At 38.1% G+C, this 13233-nt stretch overlaps 1 protein-coding gene across 2 annotated transcripts in view; it reads right to left on the bottom strand.

The window, feature by feature from the left end:
* Positions 1 to 13233, bottom strand: part of LOC121955465 (serine/threonine-protein kinase D3-like) — a 48269-nt gene that overhangs the window by 24075 nt on the left and 10961 nt on the right. For both annotated transcript variants that reach the window (XM_042503438.1, XM_042503439.1), the window contains exon 3: positions 2277 to 2415. In XM_042503438.1, the coding sequence (XP_042359372.1) occupies positions 2277 to 2415 (139 nt within the window). The remainder of the gene's footprint in view (positions 1 to 2276; positions 2416 to 13233) is intronic.

Here is a 13233-nt window from a genome sequence, read left to right as displayed (position 1 = left end):
CATTATGATTTAATATATTATACGATACCTGTTATTATGTACTATTATACACTTTATTACACTTACTGTGTAAGGGATGATGTACATCAAAAAGGTTATTATTGCAAAATGAACCCTAAGGCAAGGAACTTATTACACAGCTATTTACTAAAGAAATCAATAATTCAACACAAAACAGTAATTTAAAAGTGATTTTGTTTTAAAAAATTATATTAGTGTTTTCATTAAGTGTCTAAGACCTGAACTGTGTCAATAGCAGTGGTCTGTTATTAATAGCAACGGTTTGGTCTTCAGAAAAAACAAACCATAGAATGCCAATTTGAGCATTTACCTAAACCACATAATAAACCATATTATATATGATATTCCAGCCTATTTCATTCTAATGTATTGCTGAGCTATACTATGTATTGTTACACTATGTTACTACCTTTCACCTTCTACCCCACACTTTATCACAATTTACCATATTAAAAATAACATTTTGAGATTTTTACATTATCAACCTCACCTCTTTTACTATACCTTGCAATTTTGGTCTCTCAATGCTCTTGTATTGTTGTTGTTATAACACCTTTTATTTATATAATTTTTCTGCTTTCTCAGTTAATTGTTATTTCTGTCCTTGTGCTGCTGCAACAACTGAATTTCCTCATGGGGGATAAATAAAGGTTTATCTTATCTTGTAGAAATTCTGTAAAACTGCCTTTAAAAGTTTCACTGCAGCACTAGTATTTGCAGCATTCGATGCTTTAGGTTGAAGCAGTGGGGCCTGAAGAAAAAGCATGTGATTCAATGACAAAAGATCCTACCTAAAATGTGTTTTTGTTTTATTTTACGAGATGCCTTTAAAAACAGAGGCAGATACACTAATGGAGGAATAAGCTGACTGAGCTGTGCAGGGTTTTGCAGCAGCAGTCGCAGCAGGAGAAGAAGGAGGAGGAGGAAGTGGTTGCGGGTTTAAACCTGGTGCGGTTCGGGCTCCGACATCAGTCTTCTTCCTCCCGTGTAATTTAAACCTGCCGCTGCTCTGTTTCTGGGTGTTCAGCTGTTAAGGTGTCAGTTTGAGTTTTTACAACCCAACCTGTCAACACAACTCAGGAAATGACAATCCTATACACAATATTATGGTTAGAGCGTGCAGGGTGACCCGGGGCGACGCCGCTGTGGAGGAAACAAGATCTGAGGCAACCTCAGCGCTCACGCTCAGAGGAGGACTAACAAAAGAGCTGGAGGAGGAGAGGAAGCTGAGACTAAACACACAATAAAAAAATAATTATATGAGGTGAGGAGAAGTTGCAGCCTGGAGAAACTCACAGGCTCCATCCTGCAAGCCAGTGTGCACAAACACAAAGCTGATGTCAGCACTGCTAATAGTAGTGATAAAATGTCATTTGTGTTGTGAATTGTTATTCTGAATCTATAAATAGCACATGAAACCAAATAAAATTATGTATACATCAGTTCAGTTATGTATTCATTGTAATCAATGCTAGCCCCATGGCTCTAGAAATGCCAAAGGTCAGTCAGCTTTGGTTCAGACTGAAGACTGAATTTTCTGAATGATGGATCACCATGAAATTTTGTATAAACATTCATGTTCCCCAGCATGTATATATGTATATTATAACACGCTTACATAATCTTTTTGCATTGCTTTACAGAACCACAAGCAGTAGGCTCTTAGTCTTCTTTACTTTGTCTCAGTTTGTTATCTTCATTCTCATTCTTACTTTTGTGCCACAAAATAGTCTGGATCCATGAAACAGTAAGGACCCTAAATCTGGCAGGCGAATTCAAAGTCTCAGCAGCTACCAGGCCACATAAAGATTTAAAGAGGTGGTGATCAAACACGGAGACACATTGCTGATTAATTGCAGATTTTTTGGGTTCGAAACAACATAACCACCCTGACCTCCATCATTACTCTTTATACACCCTCGTTCATCGACAGGTGGCCTGTGAGCAAATTACAGTTTGATCTTTTATTTGTTATTTTCAAAAATAAACATATGTCTGAAAATACACATGGCTATTGTCTGACGTCAAGTTAGCTTTATGTTAACGTTTTAAAAATGTATCTTTATTCATATGTAGATATCAGTTGTTAGAAATTAGGCAAATTGACTTGTGTACAGAAGAGGAAGTCTTGGCTCAGACATCAGCCCGAAATATTGTCTCCAAGATGAACGCAGATGAGGTTCTGACAGTACGTAGGCTGCTGTATTCCTGATAACAGTATCACTTAATTGACTTTAAAAATGAGAGTTTCTTACCAGAGAGCACCACCTCCACCAGGTCGCCTTCATGGATCTCCTCCGCTGAGGTCAGGCGCTGCAAGATATTGTCCGAGTTCAGGTCATGGCGGAAGAGCAGGATCTTGTCGTACATCCCGAAAAATCCACACTCAGGGAACTGAGGAGGAGAAGGAGTCGAGGAGGAGGAGATTAGCGATTAACGTTGACTCACGATGAAGTTGCTGCTTCTGTTAAAATCTGCTGTTGTTAAAAGTGTTTAACTTAAATACAAAATGTGTGGCTACCAACAAGATGTGTTTGTACTCCGTGATCATAAGGAGAGACAAAATAGAAGAAAAAACAATAGTGAACATGTCATGTATATATTGCAGGTTATTAACTCCATTCATATTGTGATAAAGTCAATTTTCAGATAAATCAGCTGAAGACTGTTCATAGATAAAATAACCAGATTTATTTTTGGTTAATAAACTAAATTAATTACCTGATAAGTCAAAGTACTTTAATGTGAAATTATTTAAAAATCCAATATTCCCATAAAACATTCCTCATCATTGCTTTGCAACATTTCCTACAATGGTCTAATTTACCCATAACAATTAACCCCTTAACACCATTTTTTTTTTTAACCCAAAGCAACGTGCTGAAAAGGTGGTCAAAAGGTTCCTCTGTTAGGAGAAAAAATGAAAATGTTTCAAAAAATGTATTTGTTCCTAAAAAAAGAGACACTGTTTTGTAAGCAGTTAGTGACCATAAAAACCTGACATAACAAATGATACAAAATGATTTCCATATATGCAAAACATATATACTATATATATATATATATATATACACATATATACATATATACATTATTATTATTATTATTATTATATATTATTATTATTATTATTATTATTATTATTATTATTATTATTATTATTATTTTACAAGGACCATAAACACATGATTTTTTTTTATTAAAATTTTCTAGCTATTATTTCATGTTTCATGCTTTAGGGGGTTAAAAGTAAGTGATACTCAGGTAAAATTGAAAAAGAAGCTGTAAAACATCTAGAGGAACATGCAAAATTCTCCAAACTATTCAGATTGCACATGTGAAAAAAAAATACTGTGGCATAAGTAGAAAGGTTCAAGAGTTCAATAAAATCAAAAGCATTCGTTTTCTGAGAATAGATGATGAAGATATCACCAAATATCATCAACCATTACCTAACATTTTCTTATGAGGAACACATGATGTGAGATGAAACACATTAAGAGAAATACCAAGCTGGGAAACTAGCAGCAGTAAAACTGTGGTGATCTTTTTTTTACTGTGGCAGCTGAATCTGTTTCCACTGCAGCAACTAACCACCATTTACAGCTTCTGATTTTCTGGTTAAAACGCCCAAGGCTGCTCAGGTTTTTCTTCCCAAATCATGAAGGTTTCCCAGCAGCTGGATCTCTTTATGAAGAACTTTAAAACCATGTGACGGTAGGTTCAAGCTCGGGTCACTGTCCCTGTCAGGAGTAATGCTCTCTCTCTCTTTCTGTTGCAACTTTTCTGCTATTCACACTGACGAAGAGTCACATCTCTGTGTCTACTCTAAATATTTAGAAAACTTAAAATATAATGTTAGTTATGGAAGAAGAGACTGTCAAGTGTGAAAGAGTTATTTCGTCTTATTTCCGTTGTTTTGTCTTGTTGACACTGACCGTATGTATTGTTATCACCCTTTCTAAGAATGACCTGTTCACTAATAAAGGATATGCTGTACTATGGATGTTAATAAAAGGACAAAAAGTGATCACAAAAAAAGTGTGCAAGAGTTAACTCATTTCCCTTTGCTACCCAGGTAAAAGGGGCAATATTAGTGATCACTGAGCACTACGGAACAAATCTATAGTGGCCTCAGACTTTTGCATAGTACTGTTAAGTCTCAGTTAAATCTGTGTGGTGCTTATGGAAAGGTCACGGTAAGATTTCATTCATATAATCTGATTTAACTCCCAGTATGTTTGAGAAAATATTAAATCTCATACTGTTTTGTTTAAATTGACCATCAATAAATGAGAACAAAAATACTTTGTAACTATATTTGTAGACTAAAAAGTCTAAATAAATGTGCGTGTGTACTCGGTGCGTGGTGAATGGCGTATGTTGCTATGGTAAAATGTGCATACTGGATTTGGGGTTCAGCGGTCTCTGCAGCCTGCAGACAGACAGGCAGGTGAAGCTGCTTCCTGCCCTGAGCGGCTGTGTGTGTTAGCAGGATGTTAGCAGGGTGTGGGTAGCATGCTGCATGGATCCTGCAGCGCAACACTGACAGCAGGAAACCCAACCGACAGGTGATGATGCAGAAGCTGCACAGGCATCAGACCTACCACAGACACACACACACACACACACACACACACACACACACACACACACACACACACACACACACACACACACACACAAAGAATGTCCGTCATGAATTATGGCTGAGGTCATGTTACTGACACCCTGCAGTCATTAGCCACGTGGCTACACACCACCGCTCAAACAAATAGGGACTGACAGGCGGAAACAGTGGGAACACTCTGATCCGAAAGGAAAGAGCGGGAGCAGCGACTCTGTTGTTTCTGTTCTGGAGGCGTTCTCTCCGCAGTCCTGCCGACCTGTGATGACATCATCCTTCAAACTTAAGCTCATTAATGGATTATGAGACAATGGACCCCCCAGCACAAACATTAAAAGCTCCCCTCCTGTCCTAGTTCAAGCAAGACGCCCAAACAGAAAGAGATACCGATCGACAACAAACCACATGGCTGTGTTTACGAGTGATGTGATGTGGTAACAACGATGCCGCCGTGTCTCTCTGTGGATATTTAAAATCTCTTTGTGGTCATTTTGCGTATCTTTGACGTAATTTAGTGTCTCTTTGTTCCCATTTTATTTCTCTTTTTATTTGTTTTGGGTCTCTCCATGGTAATTTTGTGACTCTTTGTGGTTGTGTCTGTCATTGGTCGTTTTGTCTCTGTGTTTTTTTTATGCTTCATTATGGTGGTTTTGTGTCTCTGTGGTCATTTTGTGACTTGTTGTGGTAATATAGCGTCTCTTTGTGTATGTTTTTTTTTCTCTTTTTTTTAGTAGTTTTGTGTCTCTTTGAGTTTGTTTTCTGTCTCTTTATGGTCGTTTTTTGTGTCACTTTGTGTTTCCTTTGGTCGTTTTGTGTTTCTCTGTGATTGCGTAACATCTCTCTGTGGTCGTTATTCATTTGTATGTGTCCGTTTTAGCGTGTCTTTGTGGTCCCTCTGCTTCTCTTTGTGGATGTTTTTGTTTCTCTTTGTGGTCATGTAAAATCTTTTTCTGGTTATTTTGAGTCTCTCCGTGGTTATTTTGTTTCTTTGTGATTGTTTTGTACCAGTTTTTGCATCTTGTTGTCGTCATTCTGCCTTTCTCTGTGGTTGTTGTCCGTCTCTTTGTGGTTGTATAGTATCTCTTTCTAATTGTCTTGCCTGTGGCATAATTTTGCCATCTTATCCTTAATCCCTTATGTATTAAATATTTGAAAGATGTTGTCCTGTTTCTTAAATACAAAACCATCTCTTTTTGTCTTTTTTTAATGATTAAAAAACAAATGAATAAATAAAGAACATGCATGGGGACAAACTGTTCTACGTCTCTCCTCTCATTCTACAGCAGCTATAAAACCAGGACTTAGCGGAAAGCTGAAAAAAACATCTTTCGCAAGGACTGGGTGAGGCCTGAGCCAAAAGTGAAAACACTTCTGTTCAGCTGCCATGTCGATGCATTCGGGCTTCGAGTTAGAGTCAGTTGTCAGCTGCTGCATTCCCTGAGGTGAGCAGAGGAACACAGCAAGAGTCCAGTTAATGGACAAGAGTATGTGTTTAATACACACTGATCCTCTCTTTATGGTTAATCCTCCATTAACCAGGCTTAACCTCTACACACACACACACACACACACACACACACACACACACACACACACACACACACACACACACACACACACACACACACACACACACACACACACACACACACACACACACACACACAATCCCTTTCACATTCTCTACCTCTTCTGACTCATTCATTGAACTAATGCCACATTTCTGACGACCCCACAGTTTACTTCTAGTTGTCAGGGTCACAGAGGCCAAAGCCTTCAGGCCTTGCCGCCACCTTTGACCCTGCTGCAGACGTTAAAGTCTGCAGCAGGGTCTCTAACTTGTCTGTACCTTTAGGCCATGTTTTTGTCAAGCCGTGGTGGGGGGATATCCATCACCTCTTAATCTGTGCAGCACTCATGTCATCAGAGAGACTAAGTGTTCATGGAGACCAGTAATCCGGGTTCTAAAAGGGACAACAGCACCCTCAACATCCATCCACAAACACACACTTAAAACACAAGTGCTTCACACAAAGTTCATGTTAAACATGATTCATGCTTTTTTACTTTGAGCACATTTCTTGAATCACTTTCAAACACTTCAGGTATGCGATGAAATCAAGCAGAACAAAAGAAAATATTCTTGTGGTCCGATCAGGGTGATATGAAGATTAAAGGGCTACCAACACCAAGAATGATAACTGTAACTGTAACCATGGGAGCATCCACACCGCTAAACAATAAACATTATGTAAATGGTGGCGCCAGTGTCCAACATGAACTATTTTGACTCACCAGCCCAGGTGGCAGGAAGATGAAAAAATCCACAAGCCAAGCATATTTTTTCCCAGACAAAATAGTAAATTGCCGTTTTTGTTTCATGTATGTATTTTGTTTCATTATATTTCACTGAGATAATGGTGTATTATGTTGAATACAGACCTTACAGAAGAGGACAGAGCAAAATCTTATTTAATTATTCAAATTTATATTAAAACAGCTCATCACCACGGCCTCTGAATGTGAATAAGTTTAGTGATGCCTTGTATATATCTGAGGCTTTTATGTGATGGGGTAAGAATGGCAGAAGTGGAGCCAATGCGCCGACGTTGTTACTATGAGAGAAGTTTGCCGTCTTGGTCCAATTCATAATAAACAGAGCCTCTGTGTTAATATTTTCTAAACTGCATAAGTATGTGTGCAACTCTTGCTAACAGCAGATCAGCAGCAGCAAGTGCTAGTTTAGCGGATCAGCTGATGCCTCATATGGTCACAAAACTAGAAGCGCTCGAGACGGTCAGGTTTCGTTGCATTGTTAGTGCGCGTGTGACACATACAGAGCGTACGAGCAGCTCAGGAGCAGCAGAGCTGTGCACCCCTAAATGTCACCAAAGTGTGGCAGGGACTCGCAGCATGGTTTAATATGTGACTATTTTGGTACAAACATTCAAATGCCACACCCAACGTCTGTGAATCACCTGCCAAACAGATAATCTTGTATATCCTATATATCCGTTTACATGTCTGGAGGGGATCAAACAGCAGCGTTCAGCTCCGTTTAATAAACAAATGCACAATGTGATAAGGCCTGCAACTAATGATTCATTTGCAGATTATTTTTTCAATTAATGGATTGCTTTTTTTGCTCTAAAATATCAGAAAATAGTGAAAAATGTCAAAATTTCTAAAAGTTTACTATGAGCAGCAAATCTTAAAAAATGGGAGGCTGGATCATTTGGGACATCTTTGGCATCGTTTTTTTTTTTTTTTAATGACTTAAATGAGTAATTGATTATCAAAACAGTCCCAGAATCATTTTCTATTAAACATGGAATCAAACAATCAACTAATCGTTTAAACTCCAGAGGTGATCGATCAGTCACTGTCACGTTCTTTTGCTGTCAGTTTAGTTATCAGTTGACAGGCTGTGGCTCGGAGAAGAGCTGGTTGTCCACTAATAGGAAGGCTGGTGGCTCTTCCAGTCAACATGCTGAAGATGCTGAACCCAAAAATTGCTCCTGGTGACTGATCCATCGGTGTGTGAGTGCATGTGACTGGTTACTGAGTAGCAAGTGGCACCTTGAACAGGAGCCTCGGTCACCAGTGTATGAATGTGTGTATGACTATGTGACAGTGTGAATGTGACTCAGAGTGTGATGGGACTCTGAGTGGTCAAAAATGAATAGAAAAGGGCTGTACAAGTGCAGGTCCATTTACCATTCAATGTTCTCAACGGTAGCCTCTTTTATTAAGTATACAGAATTTACTCTGCAATTTAGCACGTCTGCTCTTTTTTTTTTTAGACTTAATGCTATGCCTCTGTTGCACATGTAGGAAACCTTGAATTAATTAGTTACTATTTTAATATATATATATATATATATATATATATATATATATGAGATGACAAAACAGTTAATACTATTTAAAAACAGTCCTAAGAAAACATGCTTTAATATAAAGTTGATTTGAGATCATTTCTATTATTACATCTCTCATACCTGCAGCAGTTTAATCTGTTGTTTTACTACTGCCATTACTGTACTTATTTACTTATACCTGCACTATATATTTTTGCTATAACTGCAACACATGTTCATACTCTATGTGTCTTAGCATATTTATATGTACCCTTTACTATTTTTCTTCACATTATATTTTTCCATCACATTATTCTGTACTTCACTGCTCTTTGCACTTCAGGTTATTTGCATTTTGTTGTTTCAGTACGCTTCTTGTGCTCTGTAGTGACAACTGAGTTGAATCTGATCGATTATTATTAAAAGTTTCAAATTCCGGACATTTATTTATACAAACAGCAGCTCATGCTTTTATATATCCTCTCACATCTCGCTGCAGGTTATAAAGCCATCCGAACCAGCAGCCATGAGAATAGCACAAACAGATAAACCAGCTGCTGTCTTCCGCTGCAGAACGCTAACAGCCTTTTAGCTCCAATAAAACTCTTCAACTCTTTCGACATACGCGTGCAATCAGCCTGGAGGGACGATGCTAAAAGGGACTGATGGGAAATATGAGGGTAAACAGCCGTGTGCGTCTGATTTCCCTGTTTCCACTCGCTCCGTCACCTCGCTCAGGAAACAACAGGAAGCAGCGCTGACTGGGTCAAGGTTACCAGTGTTGAGAGTGCGTGGGAGTTTCATACATACACTTGTTAAAAGGACTGAATTAGTGCTGAAAGCCATAAATGAGAAAAAGGTTCATTTAAGTGTGTATTCTGCAGACAGTGACTCACTTTGTATTAAAAAAGCGTCTGTTCTGTTTTATTTGCTGTTTCTTGGTACCCCTTTCACTGTCCTCACAAGCCATCAGCGTGACCTTTGACCTCTTTATTCTGTGTTTAATTATAACTGGCAATCTAGTTAATCTGCTGTTAGATCAGCTGTGAATCTTAGGACAGAGTAAGATGTCACATTTCTCTCTCAGTGAAGTCATTATTGCACTCAAGACTGATTTGATTTATACCCTGCTAATACTTAACTTCTTCCCTTCTATAAGTAATTTCTGTCCCAAAAAGCACTGATTTATTTGAAACTTAAATTGAACTACACCACCGAAAAAAGTCTCTCTAAAACTCTCTCTAAAAACCTTATTTCATTATAATTAGTAAAAAATCAGCCAGCGCCTTAAGAATATTTCAACACGTTTTCAATAAAAATGAAATTGTTTAAAGAATTTTGTGGAAATTAGGTTCTATCTTCTCAAAAACGACAAAATGAGACAAGTGACTGCACTGTAGAATGGAAAATGCTAACTAGGGATGGGCATAAGTACTTGAGTACTCGTTTCAACGTCAGTATTCGAGTAACATGACTTTTATATTTATTTTTTACTATTTCAAATGGGTAAAATCTTGTTTTATTGTAGAGTTTCATTTAGGATATTGCTTAACTCAGCGCCTCCTCGCCTCTGTCTATCATGAGACTTGCTGCATGAGCACCAGGGAAACCGTTAATGGAAGTCAGCCTGCACACACACACACACACACACACACACACACACACACACACACACACACACACACACACACACACACACACACACACACAGTAACAGGGCATCACATGGCCAATGTAGAAGTTCAAATATCGTGCATCCCTATTTCTTTTTTAAATATATGGTTTAATAAGCTAATTGAGGCCTGGTTGTTCAATAAGTGACTTTCAAACAGCACTCGTTTTCCATTGGTGGCCAATTTACCTTCCTATTATTGAGGGTTTTTTTTTCTACAAGTACTGGAGCATTCTAAAATAAATAAATGTTAGTTTAGCGTGTTAGCATGCCAATAACTGCTACACAAGGTACATTTTAGGCTGATGGCTATGTTATTAGTTCTGCAGGTATCTGATCAGAAACCAAAGCACTGAACTAAATAAAACTTCGACCTGATGATGGCATTATATATAAAGTCACAGGATCACCAAAGTCAGTTGGATTCATCCTCTGGGGAACCTGAACGTGTGCACAAAATTGAATGGCAATCCTTCAATAGTTGTTGGGATATTTTAGTGTGGCTCAAAGGACCAAGATGCCTTTACATTAAGAAAATATCAGGTAAGTGAGGAGAGCCATGTTAGTGCCTCGTTTACCTGTTGTTCATACACAAGAGGACGTGAGTTTATCTCCTCAGTGTTACAGAAGCACAATAAATCACTGCCCTCAAAACACACACACACACGCACACAGACACATGTGCGCGCACACGCACACGCACACACACACACACACACACACACACACGTGCGCACACGCACAAAGTGTTTTATGTTCTACATCTGTCACTGTGAACACAACAACATCCTCCCTCCACAGATACCTCACTATGTGTGTGCATGTGTGTGTGTGTGTGCACATGAGCGATAAAGTGACCTCAGTTTTTCCTCTGGATTCATTCAGCAGCGACACACAGACAAAAAAAACTCCAGCAGCTCAGAGTTATAGAGGCTGTGATTTTAGAAATGTGACCGCACTGGTTTGAGCTTTGATGTGTGATTGATAAAGTTTAGTGACAGAGATCTGATTTAGTGGCTCTACAGTGACATGAAGGCGGAGATAATGTCAACTAAAATAAAATAAGAACAAATATTTTCCTTTAGATCGCTGCAATGACAAAGTCATGCAACCAGCAACTGAACCAGAGCACCAGAACAGGGAACCAAAACAAAAAACACATCTTCTGCATGAAAAACCACAGAGGAAGAGCGTAAAAAAAAATGCTCTGCAAACTCCAGCTGAAGGACTGAAAGACTCATCCAACCTTTAACTGAGAAATAAAACATATTCCCAAGAAGTGTGACACTAACTCAGGAAACACACATGTAAAGTTATAGCAAAACTAACTACATAAATGTGTTTTTATTACTGTAGAGGAGTAATTAGTCAAACAAATACCAACGTTATATACATTTTAGTAATTTGTGAACAAGATGTTTCTCTACAAACGATGAAGATGTGTTATTCTCTGCAGTCTAACAAACATTGTGAATATATTTCCTTCCTGATATAACATTTAACTTTTTTTATATTTTTGAATACACCAACAAAGACTCAGAAAACAATGTCCTATACAGTCAAAAATAATTTTGTTCAAAAAGTCACACTATTTTTTCTCAGCCTCCAAATCAGATTTACTCAAATGTGACTGTAAATGTAACTGTTAAAACTTCAAAATGATTTCACAAGTTTTTAATTTCAAACACACATATATTCAAGAAATTTAATTGAAGTTAATGATTAAGGAAATTATTTAACTATAGTGAAAACCGATAAAGGAGTATTTTTTAATTAGAAAATTAAGCTTTTGTTAGGTAATTTTTTTAAAAAAAACAGACAACAATAACAATAATTAGGTTCAAAGGAAAAAAAAATGTAAGAATTGAAGCCTGCGAGGTCAGACTGAGCTGTTTATGTAGGAAATGACGAGCTCGCCTGCTCATTGTGACCTCAGAGGTCACATGGTCACATGGTCAACCACAGGAAGACAGCCACCTAAAACACCAGTCCTGACGCACACACACACACACACACACACACACACACACACACACACACACACACACACACACACACACACACACAGTGCTGCACTTGGGTAAAGAGTTGAGCTACTTGTACTTTACTCAAGTATTTACCTTTTATGTTATTGCTATTTCTCCTCCGCTACATCTCAGAGGGAAATATTGCACTTTTTACTTCACTACATTTATGTAACAGCTTTAGTTACTTTTCAGGTTAAAGTTTGTCATTCGCTTCCTGTTCTGTTAGAAGCGTGTTTTTTTCTTTGAGAAAGTTTAACAATTGAACCAAGTTTCAGTTTAACTCAATGTCTTAATGCAACAGCTGATTTTTGGTGATAAGAAGCAGATTTGTTGGGAAAACTCCGGAAATGTTTCCACACACACAAAAAAAATACTTTTCTCAATGCTCATTACGGTCATGAGACATTCAAATTCTGGCTTAATGCTCCTTTAAAGTCACACAGCAGACACACCTGGTGACCCGTTAATATGATGTCACCCCATTTGACAATGTGGATGCAAATAAGTGTCAGATGTCCGGGTTAGATTCAACTCCTCTCATGGAGCAAAGTAAATATTAAGACCCAGACCTATTTCCTGTTTCTGATCAGATAACATCAGTGAGACGGAAACAAACCCACTTCCTGCTTCTTATCAGAGCCACAGGTACAGTAAGAGCAGGTGAAGGAGGTCATTTACATTTTGACATTCAAGGGCCGCATGCCAAAATGTTAGCTGGACAAAAAAACACTTGGCGATGGTTTGAAAAAGACCATGTTTTGGCTTAAAATACTTAATACTTTTGGTGGCAAAATTGCCACAGGAAACAGCAAAGTCTCTGTAAAAATCAACCGCTTTTTCATGGCAAAATGCCTGATGGAAGGACAGTCACAGGTCACTAAAACACACCTGCATTTTGTGTCTAAAAAGCCGCTGGAAACACAGCAAAACACACACTCATTTGGTAGCTTAAAACCGACTGGAAACAAAGGCATGGGTTGCTAAAATACCCACGTGTAGTGGCTTAAAAGTTGCCGGAAACAGTAA

The sequence above is a fragment of the Plectropomus leopardus genome, chromosome 16 (assembly GCF_008729295.1).
Source record: "Plectropomus leopardus isolate mb chromosome 16, YSFRI_Pleo_2.0, whole genome shotgun sequence".
In the NCBI taxonomy this organism is placed as follows: domain Eukaryota; kingdom Metazoa; phylum Chordata; class Actinopteri; order Perciformes; family Serranidae; genus Plectropomus; species Plectropomus leopardus.
Note: the sequence above shows the minus strand (reverse complement) of the source record. Positions and strands in the feature narration are given on the sequence as shown.